This window comes from Miniopterus schreibersii, assembly GCF_964146895.1.
Source record: "Miniopterus schreibersii genome assembly, chromosome: 1".
Taxonomy (NCBI): Eukaryota; Metazoa; Chordata; class Mammalia; order Chiroptera; family Miniopteridae; genus Miniopterus; species Miniopterus schreibersii.
The window spans coordinates 193828162-193852291 of record NC_138101.1 but is presented as its reverse complement, the minus strand read 5'-3'; the positions used below and the strand labels follow the sequence as shown (position 1 = coordinate 193852291).

Below are 24130 nucleotides of genomic sequence, written 5' to 3'. Positions count from 1 at the left end.
TTCTGTGCTTCAGCCATTATAATCTTTGTTGTTATCCCAGCAGCCGGCTCACCTTCCCCCTTCTAGGTTCTCGGGAGCCTGACCCTCCACCCGACTGACAGCCTCCCTGTATTGCTTACTTATTGCCTCCTCTCTCCACCCCAAGGTTAGCTCCGAGAGGCAGGGGCAGGGACTGGGTTTTGTTCCCTGCTGGGTCCCCAGTAGGACAGTGCCTGACAAGAGTAGACACTGAATAACGATCTGTTGAACACACGAGTGAGTGAGTTATGTTTTACCCATTTTCGTGAGTCCGGGTCTCCATAGAAAGGACCCCTTCAGGCAAGAGCAGGATCAGCCTCTGCTTCGATTTCTCCTCCAACTCCTGAGCTAGAACATTGGCCTTTACCGAAGACACTCACCCCTCAGGACCCAGCCTGCGCTCCCCCGTCTGACACCCTCCCGGAATCCTTCCCACCATGGTCTGCGAGGAACAGGGTGAAGAAGTAAACGCAGTCCCTGTGGCCAAGCTGCGAAATTCCTAAAATCAAGTAGGCTGGGGCAGGAGGAAATGATTCTATGCTTGTTCTAATGAGCCTGAGAACTTAAATGTTTTGAAATTTCCAGTCCTGCATCCAAGCCTGGATATGCATCTAGACACATGCCAGACCTCCAGATAACCTTCTGCTTATCTCCCAAAGGACTCATGTATCCAGACCACATGACATCCACCGACAGACATACATTATCCTGACCACTGGACATGACCCGACCTCCGGGCACCCCCATTCTGCAGTTCATCTGACATCTGGTAACGGGCCTGGGGCAATCCTAGGGCTGAGAGTGCAGGACTGGTAATGTTCAAGAATGTGCTTTATACGAAAAGAATTCTTAACTGTTCTTTCTTCTTTGGAACACTGCTGGGATTTTGCCTGGCCTTTTGACTAAATCTCTATCATTTATTTCCAGCCAAAGCCTCCAGACTCTTTGAGTTCATTCGACATCCTCAGCTCTGGGTCCCTTTGCAGCCACACCTGTCACACTGCACAGCAAATGTTGATGCCTTTCCCACGCACCATGTCCCCCACCCTCCAGTTAGGCTGGGAGACCCTTGAGGCCAGGACTCTGTCCTACTCATCTTCAATATACCCAGTGCCAGGTGTACGTGTCGCTTAAGAAACAAGCATACCAAAATATTTAATAACTATTTAAAAATATTTATGTAATATTTAATTATGTAAACATAAATTATTTAAGTATATAATGTATAATTATATAAATATATTTATATACTTATAATACTTAATAAACATTTTATTTTCTTTGTTATCACTCTGTTGCTAACCAAGAGTAAAAAGCTTCCCACATGCCCTGGATCCACTTATAAGAGGGTCTAAGCCAGTACCTAGAATATTCTTCACATTCTTCTAACAGGCTTTTTAGCCCTTACCACGTGGCATGGCCCATGAGAGGAGGGGAAGCCCAAACACTCTCACTGTGTATCAGTACAAACCCACCCTGGAACGGGGGGGTCCCAAAACATTTTTCCACTGAGGTGCAAGCCCGCTCCTGGCAGCCCTGTGCACACACAGGGGCTTTGTCTTCTGAAGCATTTGCCCATTTGACCCTCACAAAGGTCCTGTGATACAGGCAGGAGTGACTGCCATGCCCATTTGACAGATGAGAAAACACAGGCTCAGAGAGGCTAAGTGACTTGTCCGAGATCATGCTCTGAGTGTGTGCTGGGCTGTCACTAGGACCCCAGGGCCCAGACGTTTCCTCTCCATTTCTTCCCTCTCTCCAGCCTGAGCGGACAGGAGGAAACTCCACAGCAGCCACAGGGAAGCCAAGTCAATAAACAGTGACACGGGCGAGCGGAAACTGACACTGGCCTGGCCCAGTGGCTTCAGTGCACTGAAAGCTCCCCCGCTTCTATCTCTAAACCCCTCTGGCCTGACAGGAGTGTCTGTGGTCAGGGGGTGTAGCATCTGCTGCTGCTGCTGCTGTGTGGTCAGAGGCCAGAACGGAAGGAGGGTACTTACTCGATTTTTCTTCTTTAATGGTGTATTCTAGTACCTCGGACGAGCTCTCATTCAGGGAAGGGAAATGGACGCAGAGCACCAGGTGCTTCAAGCAGCTGTCCCGGCGAACCAGGAATGTCTGCAACAGAAAAAGGGGGGGGGGGCTCCATGAATCAAAGATTTGGGTGCAGGTCAGAAAGACAACAGAGAGATGGAAGTCATCTGAAATGTTCCAGAAACAAGGCGGCAGGGTGGACAGTCAAGTATCCCTCAGGAGAATGGGAGATTCTGCCCCAGGAGCCATGTGTCACCTGGCCCATGTCCTCTGGCCCATGTCCCCTGGCTCCTGAGTCTCAATTTCTCATTTGCCCACAGAGGGGGTTCAACTAAATCGATGTTTCCCAAAGAATTCTGTGTTGCAGACAGAGTTAGGCAAGGGGTATTTAAAATGCAGGTTCCCGTGTCCCACCTTGGAGATGCTGGTTCGGTTGGGGGAGGAAGGAGAATCTGGAATCAGCTGATTCTACTAAGGGTGGTGGTCCAGGGTCCACACTAAGAAAAGTTCTAATGTTTGGGAGTCAGGTTGAATTTCAACTCACCCCCACATGCTCACACAGCATGTCCACCCCGGGGAGGCTGCTGGAAATAGTCACAGGTATTAGTCAATTCACACTATTTTCCCCACAGAGATAAAAATAGCTAATAGTTAACATAGAGCTTTCTCTGTGACAGGAACTGTTATGAATACCTCTCATATATTCGCTTGCACCTTTCTATGAATAACCCTCTGACGTGAGTTGTGCTGTTATCCCCAATTTACAGATGAAGGAACCGAGGCCCTCTCTGATCCTGAGAGTGCAGCTGGTGTGACGACTGAGTAAATACCCGTCCGGACTTGGCTCACTGGGGGGCACCTGTCCCTCTTCTCCTGGGGCTTTACTCGAGTCCCATAAGACGCCACCTCTCGGCCTGGTGAGTGCGTCTCTGCTCTAGTAATCAAGCATCACCCAAGTCTAAACCAGAGTTGGCATGTTTACAGACCCCCCACTTTTCAATGAAGGGGCTGCACTTCCCAAGGCCATCACGGGGATGGAGGGGGTCCCTGCTTCACTCACAAACTCCACCATTTAAAATGTCCTTTTAGCCTCTGCTGCCCCTAGCCAAGCTCAGGCCTCAGACTCCGAGAACACAAATTCCCTTGGGGAGGGGGGACAGGTGTCCCTCAGCCAAGGAAGGGTCATTCCTTGGTCACCACGTCCCCCTCCCTTCCCCCCGCACCCCCACCCAGGGGTCTAAGCTTCCCCCACTGAGGCCCCAAGCACAGGGGCTAGAGTTGGGAAGATGAGGAGTCCGGCCAATGGCGCTGAGGGAAGGTTGGGTAGAGCCCACTGGGACGTCTCTGAAGACATGGCCCCAGACACGAGGGGCTCAGGAGGGCCACTGAGATGGCCCTTCCTCCCTTTCCCCACAGAGGCACACTGTCCTGCCAGCCTCTGGGGATGCTCCAAATTCCAGCCTCTGAGGATGCTCCAAATTCCCTGCCATTGTTATCGTTACTATTATTATGATTACACATCTTTGTTATTAATACAATGGTATTATAATATTAATGAAACATTATAATTATATCGTTACTGACAGTAACAGCTAACACATATTGCACCCCTAGTCGGCCTCAAGCCCTAACATCAGTTCCTTAGATTCAAGAGCTTACTTAATTCTCTTATCAACGCTATGGTGGTGATGGTGGAGGGGTGCTATTTTTATCCCCATTTTATTATTTATTTATTTTTATCTTCAACTGAGGATATTTTTTCCCCACTGCTTTTCAGAGAGAATGGAAGGAAGAAAGAGAGAAGCGGGGGAGAGAAACATCGATGTGAGAGAGACACATGGACGGGTTGCCTCCTGCATGCACCCGGACTGGGGCCGGGGATCGAGCCTGCAACCGAGGTACGTGCCCTTGGCTGGAATGGGACCCAGGACCCTTCAGTCCGCAGGCTGACGCCCTAATCCCTGAGCCAAACCAGCCAGGGGTAGTACCCGCATTTTACAGAGGAGGAAACTGAGAGAGGCACGTAACGCCCAAGACCACAAGGTAAGTAAGTGCCGGCACTGGGATGTGAGCTCAGCCCTTAAACTCTAGACCCCGAGCACCTTCCACCCAGCCCAGAGGGTGGCTTCCTGGGCCTAAGGTTTTGCTTTCCCATGACAATGCATGTCCCCTTGGGAGCAGCGACACAATGAATCCATTAGTCATTGACCGGAGGTTGGAAATGAGTTTACCAGCCCCTCTCCTGGAGCATGGAGAGAGCGTGAGAACTCGGAGCAGACAGAGGACGAGTGGGGGGGGGGGGGGGGGGGGGGCAGAAATGCCAGAAGCGAGAGGCAGGCGGCTGCTGCCTGCAAAGGTGCCCTCCCAGGGGGCCCGGCAGGAGGATGGCTTGCATCCAGATGCCTCTGCCCCCTGCTCTGAGACGACGCCTGGGCTCCCAGCACAGCCTGGCCCTGCTTGGAGCTGCGGCATCACTGAGCTGGGACGGTCTCCTGAACCTGAGCTCACCCCTAGGAATGTCCTGCTATTCATGAATAGCCCCTTGTGACCATACCTGAGTTTAAGCTGACCGGGCGGCTCCTGGTGGGCCCTTAGTTTCAAAGGGGGTTGGAACTTGCAGCCCCACGGCTGATCTCCAAAGAGGAGAGGAATTACGAGAGAGTTCAAGCAGGCAGGCTATGATTTAATCACTCGGCAATAAAACCTCTGGACCCTGAAGCTCAGTGGAGCCCCTGGTTGGTGACACATTGATGAGCAGGGGGGTGATGTGCCCAGATTTCACCAGGAGAGGGTGTGGGACCTTCCATACTTTTCCCCACCCCCTGACCTCACCCCTACCAATCTCCTTCATTCAGCTGCTCTTGGGTTGTATCTTTTATAGCAAAATGATCATCACATGTATAGTGTTTTCAGGGAGTTCTCTGAGTCATTCCAGTGAGTTATCAAACCTGAAGAGGGGTTATGTTTGCAGCCAAGGGAGACAGAAGTGTGGGTAGCCTGGGGACCGGCTGGCACCTGCAGTAAGGACAGTCTGGTTGGGGGGCCTTGTCCTTTACTTGTGGGGTCTGCGCTTACTCTGCGTAGGCAGTGTCAGAACCAAACTGAAGCGTAGGACACCCAGCCGGTGTCAGGGAACTGCTGGCAGAAGCGTGAGAGAGCGCGTGTGTGAACGTGTGTGGGTGAGTGTGGAGCTGTGTGAACTCTGGGCTGCCCCTGGGGCCTCCCTCCTGAAGCTCTGGGGAACAGGGCGTGGCAAGGGAGGCCGAGCCAGAGCCGGTGGTGTCCTGGGAGGGCTGCCGGCAAACCTGGACCCTTGACCCTGAGCCAGGGTAGGAGCTGAGGAAGGTGCCCTCCTGAACTGAAACTCCATGGGGGGGTTCTGTCTTTGCAGGGAAAGTGCTCTCTTTATCCCTGTGGTGCACGTGGTAGAGGGTGGGGGACACATGCCCAGGCCACTTGTGCAAAAGCACATGCATGTGGCAGAGCTGCCCCCTCCATCCTTGTCAGGAGAGGCACAGGAAGGAAGGCGGTGTTTTTCAAACTGTGGGTCATGACCCTTTAGTGTAAATGCCACCCATCATTTTTTCCAAGAGTGTAAAATAGAAGATAAGTATGTCTACAATAAGGATGCACTTTCTGTGTGTGTGTGGGGGGGGGCACCTCCGAGGACCAGGGCCGCGGCACAGCCTGAATTTCTTACTCTACTGACAGTCACCTTCTTCCTTGACTATTTGGACAGTGCACTGATCTCTCCCTAGGGTGACTGCGATGACAAGTCACGGCTCCAGCCTCAACTGGGACCTCCCTCGGTGCTGCCCTGCCTTCTAATTGGCTCGTTCATACTCTGCACAGAACTTTCTGGATTTCTTACTTTGCTGAGACTTTGACTCTGTTCTCTGCCCTCATGTTCCACAGAGAGAAAGAAAAGAGACAGGAACCCTCGGACAGGAGCTCCCCGCGGGGGTCGGCCACACCTGCACTTCTCCTCGGGCTCCCAAAGGGCCCTGAGCAGCCAGTTATGAGTTCTGTGGCCCTGGGAAATTCCATGGCTTCCCTGAGCCTCAGTGTTCTGGTCTGTAAATGGGAATAGGAACACCTAAGACCACCCAGCAGAAACAAGAAATGAAGTCAAGCCCTCGGTGTTAGAAGTAATTGAGATACTCACAGGAACACCCCCGACGGGACAAATGGGTCTCCAGATGCTCACTAAGGATTCGTGCTCCATTTGCCCCCCCCCCCCCCAGCAGGTTCCTCAGTCTCCCAGTCGCAGGCTCCACCTATAACAGGGGACCTGTCTATCGAACGCACATGTTTATTGCAAGAAGAATGAGAAGGGATTTCCTTGAGAGAGTGGAACAGTCCCTGGTAGGGAGCCACAAGTTAGGAGAGTGGCTCAGGCTGTGCGCCGGCCCAGGCCCCTTACCCGGGCATCACCCAGTTCTCGCCACAGCCCTATGAAGTTGGTACTACTACTATTCCCTCTGATGGATGAAGACTTGGGGCACAGAGAGATCAGAGAAACCCAAGGCCATGTGGACAGGAAGCGTAGACACAGGATGCAGACTCACGTGTGACCATGAGCATCTCGCTTATCTCTGGCAACCATCTGTGTTATCTGCTCACTGGGGGTAGGGCGTGGATGGGGGTGGGTGAAGTGGGGGGTGGAAAGCCCCCCCAGGCTGTGTCTGACAAGTCCCCAGTTTGGAACACCAGCCCCCCACCCCTTTCAGCATGGCTACAAGCCTCACATAGCACCTCCTCTGCCATGGCCAAGTCCTAGGGTTCTTATCTGAAGAGCCAAGATAGGCACTGGGGAGAGGGGGGTTGGGGGGTATAAGAGGCTGTGAGTTACTGGGGGCAGCGTGGGGAGGGGGCACTGACAGGTGTCTGCTGTCTGCTTTGCAATCCCCTTTGGGGAGGTTTAGCTGCACAGCTAGTCACAGGGCCCTTCTAGGAAGCATCCACAGGCAGCACGTCAAACACGGTGTCCCCGTGCAGCAAACTGCAGAAACAGGCAGAGTAGTGACTCCTGCAAAGCATCCTGGCTTATGGCAAGTCTCCTGCGATTAAGCCCAGCAGAGTGCAGCCAAGGTCATTGCCAGGGGGAGACCACCTGTGCGAGCTGTCTGATTGCCCTGGCTTCCACCCTCACCAGGTGTCCACTGGTTATCCTCCAAGGAGATGCTTCCCACACAGGGGGCAAAAGCACTGGGTGGGCCACCCAGAGCTTTCTCCAGCACTCTTGGGGGTTCCACGTGCAAATTCTCTGAGTCCCCCTTGCTTTTTTCCCTACCCCCTGCAGTTAGCTTTTTGGAGACTAGAATCCCAGCTCTGCTACTTACTAGCTGTGGGTCCAAGGGCGAATCACTTTTACTTCTCTGGGCCTGAATTTCCTCATCTGACCGTGAAAGCAATCATATCCATCTTTCAGGGGTGCTGTGAGAATTGATCATGTATGTAAAATGCCTGCCACAGAGTAAGCACTTAATAATAATAATAATAACATGATTACTATTATTATTATTCTAGCCTGCTAGCATTTACTGAGCACTAATCCACATGCTAAGATTTTATATGTATTTTATATGCAAAATCTCATCTGATAAATGAATGATAATTATTTATGAGATTACTATTATGATGATGATGATGTATCTTTATCCAAACAAAGAGACAGAAACAGGACTCAAAGGCAATTCACTATGTGGTAGATTAAAAATGGCCACAAATTCTTTGCAGCTCCTCCCGCCCAGAGGTAAAGTCTATTTCCCCACACCTGGGGGGCGCCCTTGAGACTTGCTTTGACCGAAAGACTGCGGCAGAAGCCACGCTGCGGAGCTCTGGCCTAGGCTTTCCGAGGCAGGCCAGTTTCCACGCTCACCCTAAGGTAGCACTCCTGTCCTCAACCAGTCACGGATGGCTCCCCGAGCCAGAAAGGCCACTTGATGGGGCAGCAGGCGCCCTGGATAAGAAAGCATCCTCATTAGCACCTGCAGACTTCAGCCTCACCCCTGAGCAGAGAGATGAGACCAAGGCAAGCAGTGGGGGGACATGAGCTGAGCGGTCCAGGCACCAGGGCCTGCGGGTGAGCAGCCCAGGATGAGCAGCTCCCGTTCACACAGTGGTACCCCCATCCGCCACTGCTCCCGAAAGCCTTCCCGAAGAACCAGGCCACCCACAACCTTGCTGTGCCCTGTGTCCTCACTCAGCCTGCCTCCTCTAAGAGACGGGCGCCGTCTGGAGCCCTGCTGAGCCGCCATCTGAGTCGGCCACTCCCTGTCCCCTCTTCCCACCTTTGTCAGCTCTCCCCGTCCACGGGGTTAGGGACTCTCAGAAACCAGAAGAATCCTCCTTCCCCGACTGTACAAGCTGACAGGTGGCATGGCCACTCCAAGGGTCCAGTCCCCGCCCCAAAACAATGGGGTAGCGGTCAGAGCACTCATGGTGAGGAGGACATTTGGTGACCCTTCTCTGACCCTGATTTGCTGTGTCCTTTGGCAAGTCACTTCTCTTCTCTGAGCTGGCTTTTCCAGTCTAGTGAGGGAGGGGGGGCTGAAGGTCCCAGGACTCCTTCCTACTAGAAGACACTGTCCCAGCATAGTGACCGTGGGTCTTTCCCAGATTCCAAGAGACTTGCTCGAAGGTTAGTTTCAGGGGTAAATTACTGCAATGCCGGAGGCTGGGACAGCCGGTCACCGAAGCCCCTCCCAGTCTACCTTCCGTCAGTGAGGGTTGGAAAGACCAACTGATTTCAGTACCGGCTGGCCCAGAAGATGCTCAGGGAGAGAAGCCTGCAGCCACGGCGCGCCCCTCCTCCTCTCCAAACAAACCTATGAAAACCCAAGACTAAATACACTGTAAATGGTTTTGTTTTTACTCTCCAATTTTGGCCTGGAGAATCCTGAGCTGTCTGCTTTTCCACTTTCGTTATTTTAGGATTATTTTCCAGTTGCTTGGGAACATTTTCCAATCATGCCTATTAGGGCAGGGATAGGAGTGGCAGGTTCTTCCCAGAGACCGTGAGTGCAGGGGCTGCCATGCCTGTGGTGGTCGGTGGTCCACTGGCCGGAGCTCGCTCTGAATGCACATGGCCCACCTTCCCATGACTTATGCTGAAGTTGTACCGTGGCACACAATGGGTTTCTCAATCCTGGCTGCACAACAGAATCACCTGGGGAGCTTTTAAAGCATGCTGATGCCCGAGCCCTACCCCAAGCCAAAGAAATCAGTGTGTCTGGGGCCGAGGCAGAGACAGGTGGCTTTTTTTAAAGCTTTTGAAGGCAGGCACTTAGTAGCTGGCTGTATTCCTCAGGGCAGACTCCTTACCATCAGAGTTGAGTTTCCTTAGTTATGAGCTGGAGAGCCTGCCCGTTTTGCAGGGCTGTTGGAAAGATGAGAGATGGAGCTTGGCACAGAGCAGCCCTACAATGACTGCTAACTGTGAGCTCTTTCCTGGCCCCAGCACCCTGAAGGGGCAGGAGAGGGGCTTCAGTGATGTTTCCACCAAACTAACATGGAAGGAATTGGTATTCCTTGAACTCACACCTGGGGAAGGTGCCTCGAACCTCCCACACGGCTGGTCCACACCACAGCTCAGGTTCCTGCAACTCTTGAGCTAACACCCCACCACAAAGAGTAATCTTATAAGAAGTCTCTTTCATTAAACACCACCTTTGGGTCTAGAAGCGATGGCACTCCAGGAGCAATGAACACACACAGCGTTGCGATCTCGGTTTCAAATACTATTCTCCAAAAAAAGGAATGAAGCTTCCTCAGAGAAATGGCTGATTCTGGGACTGAGGCAAGAAAACACAAGATAAGCCTGGAGCATCTTGTAGCATCTTATAGGAAGTAAGGAAGGGCTCCAAAAAACTAACAAACAAAATCCACACACGATGGGGTATGTCAAAGGGACACAGGAGTCAACTCAAAGACCTCCAGTGGCCAAAGTTGGAACAATTGGAGCAACAAAATAATTAAAGTAGTATTGGATTATAACCCAAAGCATAAAATAAACATCTGTGAGTCCATATTGCTATGAATAAATAAATAAATGGGGGAGAAGAGACAAATGTCTTATGCAGGAGAATTCCAAATCGTTTACGTAGATGATCGAAGAGGTGGAGCATGGCTTCTTCCTGCGTGTGGCTGTACACGGTGACTTCCTTTTGAAGAGGGCAGTAGGGAAGGGTCAGAGAAGTAACTGGACAGCAGAGGAACTGACAAATATGACCTTAGCCAGGTGACCAAGGTCAACATCAACAGTGATGCGTCATGTTGATAGCATGTCCCTTTGATGCGATGTGATGAGAACAGCCCCAGTCTAACCCCTTGACAACTCCCAACTGAGGAACATTCTACATAATTTCTGACTGGTGCTTCTCAAAACTGTCAAGGGCATCAAAAACAAAGCAAGTCTGAGAAGCTGTCATAGCCATGTGACATGGCGACAAGGAAACATGACGAGTAATGTGGTGCCCTGGATAGGATCCTGGTACAGAAAAGGGACATTAGGTAAAAGCTAAGGAAATGTGAACAAACTGTGGGCTTTAGTGGATACTGATGTATCCGTGTTGGTTCGTTAGTTGTGACAAATGTGCCCTATTAATGTTAGATGTCAACAACAGGGGAGACTGGGTGAGGAATGTATAAGGGAACCCTCTGTACTATCTTTGCAACTTTTCTGTAAATCTATAACTCCTAAAATAAAACAAACACAAATACCATTTGGGTGTAGAATGAATAAAGGTGGCTTTTTGCTCGCCTTGTTTCTGGATACACAAAAAAATCAAAACTGGGCCAATATGTTCCCACCTTATCAGAGAAGGAGGCTGCCAGGATGGGAGATGGGGAGTGGTGAAGGGGGTGGACATGATCAAGGTCACAAAGATATTTGGGACAAAGGGCCTGGATCTCTAGTCTCCTGACCACTGGCCCCAGATTAATGAAGCACCATTTCACATTGGTGCCAGGAGGGGTGGGTCCAGGTGATCTTGGAAGGCCCTGTGAGCTCTCACAGCCTGAGGACCACACACAGTGTCTGTATCTTTCAAAACACTGAAGCCATTGCACTGGTGGGATTTTGGACGGTTCTGAGGGGGTGACATTACGCAGCAAAAGGTCTTCCCTGCATCCCTGAAGATCATACCATGCAGGCTTTGCTCCTACTAGCTGTGTGACCTCGGGGAAGTGAGTTAAATTCTTTGTGCCTTCATTTCCTTATCTGGAAATGGGGACACTAATAACACCTACCAGAGAGAAATCACTGTGAGGGTTAATAAGATCATGCAAAGAGCAACTTTGGGTAAAAGTTGGCCAATCTTTTAATCAGAGCCCGAGCTTAGGGCTTGGTTTCTGCTTGAAAATATAGTAGCTCATGGGAGAGAGTGGGGTGGAAGGGCAGAGCAGGGAACAGAAGGTGCAATGGCTCTAATTCTGTGGCAAAGGAGGTTGGGACTTTGCTGGAGGCCCCATACGTTGCAGTAATTCCAATTTTCAGGTACAATTGCTGGCTCGATGGATTTTATCTAGTCCAAGGTGATGAGTCCACTGACCAAATCAGCCTCACAAATTCATGAGCCTGGACTGTTCCCCAGATACAGCGAAGCACTACAGGCAATGCTGAAGGTGAGAACAGCAAAAGTGTCCAACAGCTGAAAGATATGATTCCATCTGCATCAAATAAAACGTGTGTGTACGATACAGCACTGGAGCACCCTGATCGCCTGGGTTCAAATTCCATCTTGGGCACTCATTCCCCATGTCACCTGGGGGAGGTCACTCAACTTTGCATTTCAGTTACCTCAACTGCAAAAGAGGCAGAATAGTAATTCCTACCCCAGAGGGCTGCTATGAGGATAAACTGTGCCAATTCGCAGGAAGAACTGAGACAAATGCCTGGAACACAGTAAGTGCTTAGTGAACACGAGCTGTCATGGATGTGGGACTCTCCATGGAAAAGGGCTGCAGGGATACACTCATGCACTTCTAGCAAAAATGACTTCAGGAAGCAAACCGGAGGTTGCCAGGGGCCTGGGAGGGAGGAACTCAGAGCGACTGCTTAAGGACTAAGGGGTTTTATCTTGGGTCATGCAATATTTTAGAACCAGGTAGAGGTGGTAGCTGCACAATATTGTGAATGTGTGAGATTGTGCACTTTAAAATAGCTAATTTTATGTTAAGTGAATTTCACATTGCTAAAAAAATAAAAATAAAAACACCGAAAAGACTCACCCTGACTGGTTTGGCTCAGTGGTTTCAGCATCGGCCCACGGACCAAAGGGTCTCAGGCTTGATTTCTGGTCAAGGGCACGAACTTGGTTGCAGGCTTGATCCCTGGCCCCGGTCAGGGTGCACGTGGGAGGCAACCAAACCATATGTCTCTCTCACATTGATGTTTCTCTCTCTCTCTTCCCATCTTCCCTCCCCTCTCTCTAAAAATTGATGGAAAAAATATCTCTGGGGAGGATTAACCAAAAAAAAAAAAAAAAAAAGACTTGGGGGAAATGGGTTAGTTGAAAAAAACTGGTGGCAAAGACCTTTATAAGATGCTTCCTTTTACTTTATCAATTCTGTCCAGCTTGATTTTTTTTTTTTTACAATGAACACACATGTGTATCACTTTTACAATTAAACAAATTAACTGTAAACTTTTTTTAAAAAGGGAAGCAGCATGTAAGAGAAACTGCGTGGGGGTGGGGTGGGGGTGGCATTTGGTGAGTTCTGACTCATCTCTCCTACTCACCAGTCCATCTCCCCGCATAAGGCTCTCATGACTGGGAGGAAAGTGCAATTAATGGCCCCATTTCAAAGTGGGAAAAGTGAGACTCAGAAATTTTAAGCCACGTGCCCAACTCACAGCCTGATTCCAAAGAAATCTTTTGGCCCATCACACAGCCCCTTATTTTCATACGTAAATAAGGGGGTGTAAATGATTTCTCAGGTCCTCTGGTTCTGACACTGTCTGGTCCCCGGACGCCCGGGCGAGTTCTTGAAGTGTCAGTCCTGCCCCGAGCACCCAAATGCCCAGAGGGCCCACACTAGGCACCACCCCCCAATCGAGGACACCTGCTCTCCACCAGTGCCCCGCTCCTGATTTCTAGAAAAAACACCCTTGTTGAAAAGCTACTAAACGTAAGCAAGGAAAGCTAATGGGCAGCTCCTGGTAGCTGAACCTGCCCCGCTGGCCACGAGAGGGAGAGGCCCCCGACTCACCCCGGCCGCCTCCTGGTGCAGGATCCTGGCCGCCTCCGCCTGGCCCAGGCCCATCTGCAGCCACACCGGGCACGTCTTGATGAGCTTCTCCAGGACGCTGATGCCCCGGGCAGGAAGGCAGTTCTTCGGGGTGACTGGCAGGCAGGGCCCCATGCCATCTTCTTCCTCCTCTTTCTCTCTTCTGTCAATATCTGGAGTAGGACTGACAGAGAATAAAATGATCAGCCGCTTCTGCAGCCCGCAGACAGGGGTTTAGAACAACGGGGGCTCCCTCCCACCCAGATACTTAATCGGCATCCAGGAGGAAAGCGGTCCTCCGGGGGGTTAAACAATGAAACACCTCTAATAAAATTGGGGTAAACATACACAGAAACTACCAGCTGTAGCCCAACATTAGAGTAAATATATCAGGAGCACAATGTGACTGAAGCAGCTAATCCCAACCCAGGGTAGGTCCAGGGGCACACGGGGCAGGGGGCTGGGGGTGCATTTGAGCAGAACTCTGAACAGGATTTTTTAAAAAACACCTTTTTAATGAAAATGTAACTTACACACAGTGAAAGGCACAAGTCTCTAGTATGCAGTTCGACATATTCTTACATTGCCTATACCTGTGGACTACCACCCAGATTAAGGCAGAAAATGGCGCTAATACTGTAGCTACAGGTGGGAATTGGGCTCTCAAAAGTGGGTGGTCTGGGGAGGGGGGGCTGGGGGACTAGGGGAGAAGGTGAAGGGATTGAGCACAGATTGGTAGTTATAAAATAGTCACAGGGACATAAAGTACAGCATCAGGAATATAGTCAGTAATATTGCAATAACTACGTATGCTGCCAGGTAGGTACTGGAAATATCAGGGGGATCACTTTGTAAAGTATATGATTGTCTAACCACGATGCTGTACACATGCAACTAATCCGAAATAATATTGAATGTAAACTATAATTTAAAAAATGGAAGTGGATGTTCTGAATTAAGATGTGCACACAGGATTTCGAACACTTGATATAAAAAAAGACTGTAAATAGTTCATGAATAATTGTTTACATTAATTACATTTCGAAATGATAATAGTTTAGATATACTGGGTTAAATAAAACATTATTAAAATTAATTTCACCTATTTCTTTTTACTTTTTTAAAAATATATCTCTATTGATTTCAGAGAGGAAGGGAGAGAAAGAGATGGAAACATCAGTGATGACAGAGTCGTCACTGATCAGCTGCCTCCTGCACACCCCCAACTGGGGATCGAGCCCGCAACTGGGGCATGTGCCCTGATCGGGAATCGAACCGTGATCTCCTGGATCCTAGGTTGATGCTCAACTGCTGAGCCACGCCTACCAGGCTCTTTTTACTTTTTAAATGTGGCTACTAGAAAATCTAAAACTACATACAGGGCTTGCATTCTATGTCTATTAGATGCGCTGACACAGACATTTCCAGAAGTCTCCCTGTGCCCCTCCCAGTCAACATCCCTGCCCCGCACCAGGAGGATGTGACAGGTCAGAGTCTGGGAAGGAGGAGAGTCACAGGCATAAGAAACAGCAAAACCCAAGCAGAGGTGCAGTTTAAGAGATCTCGGACCCTGCCCAGCACGCTCACTGTGCCCCCCTGCCCCAGACTCCAGAAAAGGAGGGTGACATCTCGGTGCCTCAAATCCTGAGTCAGGTGGGCTGCGTGGTCTGTTTGCATCCTACCCGAGGAAGGGGTGAAACCTTAATCAGACAAAACGGGGTAGTTATAAAACCAGGAAGATGTGGCTCTTTTGCCCTGTGTCCCTGCAATGTTGCCGAATGCCACCAGTGATCAGGGTTGGCATTTGCTGTAGGGAGAGGCCCGGGGGGACAGATGAGCCAGGCTAGACCCACTTCCTGGGGGGCGAGGGGGTCAGAGGGCAGCAGGACTCGGGAGTCCTGATGAGGGTACAGCCTTTCCTAAAGAGGAGGGTGGGGTCCTGGCGGTGGTTCTGGGGTAGGCTTGGGGGAAGGCTGGGAAGTGCTGGCTTAAACCTGCCCAGCGGAGCTGTGTTGAGTTAAGCAGGCAGGTTTTGCAGAGACCTGAGCAGGGAGATGTGTAGTGATGTCAACGTCATTGTGCTAAAATTCCTCTTCTGATGCCCCCACCCCAAATCCTCCGAGAAGCAACCCCCTCTCGTGGGAGCTGTGTTGCACATGGGTATTCATGGATTTCCCTCTGGGTCCACAGAGGACCATGCCAGGTTACCCAGGCAGCTGTGGGCACAGGGGCTGGTGGGGGTCAGCAGGGCAGCCCCAGGAGTGTCCACAGGCTGTGAAGTTGGGGCCCGGAGGGTCTCATTCGGAGCTCAAGGCTGGGGGCGGCCCAGCTGGTGTTGACGTGACCTCTTCGAAAGCCCTAAAGTGTGGTTGCAGCATCTCTGGGACAGAAGTTAAAACAGCGGAGGCCACGGTTACCCAGAAAACATGCACTAGCCTCCCTTGAAAACCAAAAATATCTTCTGTCACCAAAGTTCTTTATGATCATCCTCAAACCTCCTCGCTTGGCCCAGGGCCTCCCCGGGGGCCAATTAGGACTCCAACAGTGGCTGGAGTGGGAGCTCTGGGCCCCCGTTTCCACTCTGCCACAAACCAGGCATAGACCTTGTCAAGGCTGGTCCCTCTTTGGGTCTCAATTTCCTCATCTGCGTAATGGGCAGGGGGTGGCCTGGAAGATTCCTCCATTTGCTGAGTGGCCCTAGGTGGGACACTGGGCTTTTGGGACAAGGGTCCCTGTTTTCTCCTGTAGAACCAAAGCTATGATCAAACAATCAGGCTCTGGGAGAAATGAGGGAGATTGTCTCACATTCATTCATTCTGTGAATATTTTCTGAGGGCCTGCAGGTGCCAGATGTTGTTCTAGGCACTGGGTTAGAGCAGAGAACAAAATGATTTTTGAAAACCCAACCTCATCTAGGGGAGGAGTCAGGCAGTGGACAAGGCAGTGAGTGACCAAGATGATGTTAGATGATGATGATGATGATGATGGGTGCTAGAGAGGGAAAGAGGTTCCAGACTCAGGGATCAGCATGGGCCTTAAGTTACATGGTCTAGAAAAAACTGCAAGGAAGCCCGGGAGGTGGCAGGAGCTGGGAGGGTGACAGGGGGAGGGGGTGAAGTCAGCCTGGGGCAGGGCAGGGATCCTTGTAAGGATTCTGGGAAAGTTGGCTCTAAACTCATGTACATGGACTGGACACCTTCCCTGGGCTGCCGCCTACCAACTGGCCCACACCAACCCACAGGCTTCTTTGGCAAGAAATGGGCCTATTAAAACCTGGTGGGGACTGGGTGGCTTCTGGGCCCAGAGAGTCTTAAAGGATCCACAGAGATGAACCTGCACCCCCATCCTCAGCTCCCTGGCAGGGGAGGCACACGCTGCTTTCAGGGTGACCAAGGAGAAACTCTGCCCCAGGCTCTAGCATCACTGGGATGGTGCCATCTCTCTCTTATGATCACGTCCTTCCCTGCTCTGAAGCCTTCAGTGGCTCCCACTGCCTAAAGAATCCAGTCCAATCTCCTAACACCGAAGGTATCCTTTTCTGAACACCAGCCCCCTGTAGACTCCCCTGCAAGGGGCTGTACTTCATCACCCCAGGAAAACCTGCACCGTCCACTCCGCCTGTGTGTGGTTCCTTCAGGTTCTCTATCACCCCCTCCCAACACTCTCTCCAATGGGTGAACAAAAGTTTGTTGTATTGGAACCAGAAAGCAAGAACCACACAAGAAAAGATGGGTAGATCAGATGCATCACGATTTAAACGTATGCTCATCAAAACACCTCATTCAGAAAATGACTACTCAAACCACAGGTGGGGAGAAAATATTTGCAAAGCGCACCGCTAACAGAGAACAAGCAAAGTAATTTTTAAAATGGGCAGAAGATTTGAAGACTCCTCAAAGAAGACATACAAATGGCCAAAAAGCAGGTGAAGGCGTGCTCACAGCATTAGTCCTCAGGGAAATGCAAATGAAAACCGCGGTGAGATCCTGAGGCCCAAGCGCCAGCAGGGCTAAAATGACAAAGCCTGCCAGCATCACTCCCTGGAGAATGGTCATCGGGACGCGTGTGCGTTATTGGTGAGAATGTCAACTGGTCCAACCGCTTTGGGAAAAGGCAGCATTTTATAGACCTAGACATACCTATCTTATGGCCCAGCCATCCCATGCCTCGGTATATACCCAGGAAAAAATGAAAGTGTGTGTCCACGAAAAGACCTGTCTATGAATGCTCGTAGCATCTTTACGCATAATAGCCCCAACCTGGTCCAGGGTCCATCGATGGGAGAGTGGAAAAACAGACGCACGACAGGATAGAGGGGGAGCAATAAACAGGAACCGTGGGTATACACGCCACACGGACGACCCTCAAAACATGATGTGGAAAGAAGCCAGATGCAAAAAAATATATACGGTATGAATCCATTTATATGATGCTCAAATGGTTCACTTAAACGATATGCATGCTAACATATTCAGGAGGGTACCTGAAACTTTCTTTGAAATGCAAATAATAATAATAATAATAATAAGGTGGATTCATGGATGGATAGAGGGAAAGACAGATATGTAATAAAGCAAACAAACAAAAACATTAAGGGCAAGTGGTGAGTATATGAGTGTTTACTGCAAAATTCTTTCAACTCTTGTGTATGTTTAAAATTTTTATAGTAAACTACTGGGGATAAAGTTCGCCCCATCCTCAAAAGGCCATTCGGAAGAAGCCTCCCTGCTGTTAACAGAAGCCCTAGGTTTGAATCCAGGCTGTGTGACTCTGGCCAGTTACTTTACCTCTCTGGGCTTCAGTTTAAGCATTTGTAAAAAAATAATAATATTCCTTACCTAATCGAGTTACTGTGCAGATTCGATGAGATGTGTCTCAAGTATTTAGCACAGCACACACAATCAGTAAATGTCAACTATTGTTTTTCTAGTTCAAATTCTTTTCCTCCTCTTCTCGCTACAATTCTCCCACTTGGTAGCCTTGATTGTAGGACCTTGCATTTTGACAGTGTCTGAGGCACTCGTCTGTGTGTTGCACCTCAGCTTATACCCAAGATAACATCTGGCCCCAGAGATAACCCACAAGTTTAAGTTCCTGGGAACCAACCACATGGCTTGACACGAAAAAAAATGTCTGTTTGTTTTGGCACAGAAACACACCAGGAGGATCCCTTTGACACCATGTGCCCAGCTCGTGCTGGTGAAAAGACAAATAGGAGTTGGGGTTGTCCCAGAGACCTTGCGATGACAAGTGGCATCAAGGCCACCCTTGGCTGCTCTGACTAAACCACGAGAGAGGCCAAAGGCTCTTAAGATATTGCTTTCCAGGAATTGTCCAAGTCTCTCAGTGCTCTCCTCTCTCTGGGCGCCGGTGTGGAAGGAACAAAGGCTTGTGCAGGGCCTCTAAGCGATGACTTGGCAGCGACAAGGACAGGTTGGAGAGGATCTCTCAGCGTGAAAGGCTGCAGCAAGGTCCAGGAGTTGGAGAAGGAGCAGCTGAGGTGGGGCAAGGTTTGGGCCTTGCTTAGGTCACAGGAGCTGTGAAGCCCTGAGGGGACAGAGTGACATGGGCACCTGCTTTGCCCAGGCCAAAGAGGGGTAGCAGCTGCCCTCTAATCCCTGCACCCTGCTGACTTTGGGCGTTGGGTGACTTGTTCTCTGGGTGCTCACCTGTGACTGCAGGTTATACCCACAGCACTAATGGTGGCCACCAGGCTCCAGTGGGGTGGCAAAGCTGGGATACCCAGAACTGGCAGTGTGCCCGGGTTTGCTTCAGTGCTGTGATGACTGTTCTACAACAGCCTGGCCATGTCAGCTCCAACGGCCGGGGACCATCGCTGAGCCCACACAACTCTGGATGTCATCTGTGGCAGAACCAGTGACCCCAACACCCAGGCCCTCCCTGCTCAGCAGCCACACTCCGCTTAGGGTCCTGCAAAGGCAGCCCCGGGGACCTGGGTGATTAATGGCACTGTTGTTGCAAAATAAGGAGCCTCGGCAACTCCGCTGGAGAGAGAAATCGTTCCACGGCTCGTTTTCCTCTGCTCCTGGAAGCACTGAGCTCCCATCGGTAGTCCTGACAGCCTCGGACACAGGCTGCACCGCCCAGCTGCCCGGGGTCAGACGCTCGGGGGACCCCTGGCCCAGGGCTGCAGGGACCAGGCCTGGACTCAGCATCGGTTCACGTGGGAGACTCTTACCAGCTCCCTGAGGAAGGAGTAAGCTGGCCTGGCGTGTCCACGGCTCCCTGGCCTGCGCCCCGGCCTCTGTCCCCCTCACAGGCCTATGCAACGGGGGTGAGAAGGGGAGAGAGCTGCTCCCCCAGTGGAGAGGTGCCCAAGGCGGCTGCTCTAGGTGGAGGCAGAGCCCTGAGTGTGGCAGCCTTGGGGTGGGGCCCGCTGGAGGCGGGGTGTCTGAAAGGAAGGCAGGAAGTTTCCCAGCTCCTGAGGACATGGGCTTTGGGCCACCTCTGTCTGCCCTGGGGAAGCAGCTCAGGAAGTTCCAATGATACCTCACTACGAAGAGAACTGAGGCCCCTTGTGCAGACTTGGCCGGAACTCGGGGGGAGTGTGGGATGGAAGGGGGGGGCCAGGAAAGGCCGCTCTGCCCCTCCCACCAGCCTGACCTCAGGCAGGCCGGCCTCCCAGCTGCAACAAGACCGAGGGGGTCTGCGGGATGCAGAGGCCTGGCCCCTTGCTCTCAGGGCTCCTAGGCTAGGAGGGGACAGGGGTGGCTCCAGTGGTCCACGCTAAGGAATCACTCTGTACAAGGTGTGCACCAGATAACGCCCCTTCCTCCAGTTTGAAGTGGCACCTCTTTCTCAAGCTGGGACAGCAGTGTCCCTGAGCCTGACCCTGGAGACTGAGGCGATGCCATGCCTCGGCACTCCCAGGTGAGGGGGACAGCCACTCACTGCTGCCCCTATTCCTCACCCTTTCCCTTCTCCTTCATGCCGATCGCTCCTCAACGATTCTCTCTGCACAGAGAGGAAGGGACCAAGAAGACAGGGGCAGGAGGGCGTGCGTGTGGGATGTCACAGGAAGAGGCATTGCTCTCTCAGCGGAGGTCCTCTCACTACAAACTTACAGTCTGAGACTCGGTGCTTATTTCACACAATCTGTCAGCCCCAAGATAGGGACTAGCTCTCACACAGCCTCGGAACCAACCCCGGCCACATCCCGGCCATTGTGACCGTCAGCAAAGGGTTTAACCTCTCCGGGCCTCAGTTGCTCATCTGTACAATGGGGCTAGTAATGCTGCCGCATGTAATGTGCATCAAGCAGCGTCTGGCACCCGACAGCACCTCAAACAGGTGGTTATTCTAGCTGGGGTAACCATGTATGTGGTCATGCCCTGTTTCTTCCAGGAACACCTTTGGCAATATGAGAACTGGCCTGAGATAGGTAAGAACCCATGAGTCAGCCCCCTAAAAGCCACTGGAGCACCAAGGGGGTAAAGCACTCCCCAAGAATGAAAACAGTTGTACCTACTCTAAAGATGATCTGTCAGAATCCAAGAGACGGGGTGCGAAGGAGCCGTCAGCCAGTTCTACAATGATTTATTTATTTTGAAAAGATCTGAGGCGATATGGCAAAAGATAGGATTTAACAAAGCTGAGTTATGAGTACTCAGGGCATTGTTGTGTTTTTCCCTAGATTTCGCTATGCTAGAACTACTTAATTAAAAAAGCAAAATGAAACACCCACATGCACACACCTCACCCCCAGGTCCCAGAGCATTTCACAAGCTAAGGGGATTCAGTGTGGGGGTTCTCCAGGCACCCAAGCTTATTAGTTTCTTGGGGAGGATTCCAGCTATTTTTTCTTAGTGTTTTAAAGTCAGTCTGGAGCCTAAGGGCCAGTGTTTGGAAGGTGAGTCCTTCCAAAAAATCAGGCCCCAGGGGACTTTTTGAGAAATCCTCTGATAGCTGCCCAAAGGTATGCAGAACAAAAGCCAGGCAAAGTCACGGGGCCATTGTTCTGCCCTGTGGCAGCCACAGGACTTGGGTGAAGAGTAGCAGCTGATGGCAGAGGGAATGAACCCTAGAACTCCTGCCAGGTGAAGATGCTGGCATGGCGTAGCAGGCATTTGGGGCTAGAGCACTCCTGAGGCCCTGGTGTGATGAACAAAGGCAGCCACTCCATCCCTCTGAGCCTCAGTGTCTGGCTCTCTAAATAGGGAGACGATGCCCCCTGCCTCAAAGATTGTGGGAGAATCAAACGGAACAGTGTAAGGAAAGAACCCAGCGGCAGCTGACCCTTAACAACGCTAACTACTCGATGAGATGGAGGCTGGAGACAGTTCGTGGAGGAGGCCAACGCTCTAGGCCCCAGGGAAGGGATTCCAGTTGGTGAGGGCGGAGCATCTGAGAACATTTGGAGGGTGAGCACACCCAAAGGCCAGTTGGAACATTTGGTTTGGATGAGTGGTGAGCTCAGAAAGCACTTATCTAGGGTCCAAAAAAATAAAGTTCTGATGTATAGTGATTGCCAATTTCTATGGTGTCAATGCTTCCACATTGATGATGTGAAGCTATCAATGGTTTAACAACCAGCGTGTAAAATTCCTGAATATATACAATAGGTCTCTGTGAGCCTACCAGCGGCAGCACACCGCTGGGCTTTTAAGGTTGCCCTCTACCTCGAATGTTCCCCTAACTGGAGTCCTTGCTTCCATCCCAACACATGGTTGTTGGATTCAAGGGGATCACATTGTAGAAATGAAGGGAGATAAGAGTTTATGAGATGAGTAGTGACATGGCAAACGATGTATTCACAGAACAGGTGTGACATAAAGCAAATGGCACTAAGCTCGGATTCAGGAGACCTTGGTCTGGTTCTGTAGTTCACTATGTAACCTTGACCAACTCACTTCCCCTCTCTAGGTTCAGTGGCCTCTTCAGTAAAATGAGAAGGTTGGACAAGATCTGAAGTGGTATGTAGGTTGAATTTCCATGTGAAACCAGTTGATTGGCAGCAGCTGCCTAGATTATGCTGAAGGCTGGTCAGAGAAAGAATGTCAGGATCGACCAGGGATGTCTGCCACCGCTCTGTATTGGAGAGCGGCAACAGCTGGGCTGGGCTTTGACTAAGCGTGGCTCCGATCAAGGACTGAGGTTCCTTCCAGCACAATGAATTCCATGATTCTGACTCAAATGACCCTTGGCTAGATGCCACCTGAAGGCTTCTCTTCTAAGCCCAGGCTGGCTCTGGCCCAGCGGATAGCCTGAGAGAAGGCAGGCGGCCAGGCCCGCTCCTCTGTGGCTTCCTCTCCGCCAGATGCTTTTTCCTGGATGTGTGGAAGCTGAGCCACAGCTGCTGCCTGCTGCCACCTCTGGCCCAGCCTTTGGTGCACTCAGGACCAAAACCACAGCTCCAGGCTGACCATGCTGTCATGTGGGCTGGAAGAGAAGTAGCCGGGTTCAGAATCTCACACACATATGTGCACAAACACGTGGCAAATGCCTCAGCCCAGTTCCACAGGATTTTCCGAACACTGGCCTTGGAGCCCCAAGCCTCTGTGGGGACCCACCAGGGCTCCAAGGCCAGTATTCGGAAAATCTCATTGTGACAAAGTTCCCTGGGTTTCTCCTCACCCAGAAACCAAAAGGCCTTCTATGATAAGGGGGGCACAGAGGCAGCTCAAGGCCTCTGACCCTCAGTGTGTCAGCTTCGGGGAACCTAGGACTCAGCTTGTAGGCCTCTGCCCGCAGCCTCCAGAGGGGAAGTCAGCTTCAGCAGGTCTTCCGGGCCCCGGAAGCGCTGAAAGCAGGCCAGGCTGTCCCTGTCTGCATGTCACAGCCCACATCAAGGGGTCTTGCAGGTCAAAGGCCTTCAAACTTTCCACACCTGTGCGCGCTGCAGGCTCCGCTGCTTGGCATGTGTCAGCTCCCAGCCTTCCTTCCAGGCGGACTGCTAGATGCACCACTGTCCCCCAGGGGTTCCACCTTCCCAGACTGAGCCCTGCCGGGATGCACCAGCTTCAGTGCTGTGGGCCCTTCTGGGGGCTGCTCCCACTATGCCAGGCCTGCCCTCAGGCCCTATTTTTCAGCCACTCCAATTGCTGCCTCACAGCTTCCCTCTGCCTGGCCTCTGGCCCCGGCTGCTCTGTGCTCTTGAGAGTCCTGGATCCCTTTAGCCTCCTGGTGACCTGGGCTGAGTTCCTCCACCCTCCCTCTGTAACCTCCTGTGGCTCACAGGTCCCAGCCCCTTTCCCTATTCCAGTCAGTGCCTTGAACCCAACCTAACCTGACTCAACCTGCCTGTACTGCTGACCCTCCCGCCCAACATCAGCCTAGGCTGGGTCTCTATCCCCAGTGCTGTGTGCAATCAAGCCTTGAGTGATGGCGGGGGCTGTGTTGACTAGCAGTTTAAGCATGGGCTCGGGAACTGGACAGCTTGGGTTAGAATCCCGGCTTGGTTGCCTTGGCAAGTGACTAAACCTCTCTTTGCCTCAATTTCCTTACATTTAAAATGGGAAATATAAGTATTACTACCTTAGAGGACTGCAGTAAAGTGTTCAGGATAGTGCCTGGCATATAGCAAACATTCAATCATGTTATGATCCATCCATTCATCCAGTAAGTATTTATTGAGCATATACTATGGACCGGATCCTACTCTAGACTTATCATAATAATAATAATAATTATACACAGTGAAAGAGCAGCTCACATTCCCCACCTCCCCCCAAAAAATCCTTAAAAACTTCACTAAATATGGAGATGGTTACTGAAGACAGGGTTTGGGGACCAGCTTCCTGACTGGGGCTGAAGCCGAAGGCAGTCTGTGAGCCTATAGTCCAATGATCTTAACCACCCTGCCAGATCCCTCCAGGTGCCCGCTTGC

At 51.2% G+C, this 24130-nt stretch overlaps 1 protein-coding gene across 1 annotated transcript in view; it reads right to left on the bottom strand.

Moving 5' to 3' along the window:
- RIN3 (Ras and Rab interactor 3) overlaps positions 1 to 24130 on the bottom strand; it is a 103969-nt gene that overhangs the window by 61081 nt on the left and 18758 nt on the right. The window contains exons 2-3 of the mRNA XM_081152452.1: positions 13267 to 13468; positions 2019 to 2136 (exon numbers count right to left, since the gene is read on the bottom strand). Of these exons, the coding sequence (XP_081008578.1) occupies positions 2019 to 2136; positions 13267 to 13468 (320 nt within the window). The remainder of the gene's footprint in view (positions 1 to 2018; positions 2137 to 13266; positions 13469 to 24130) is intronic.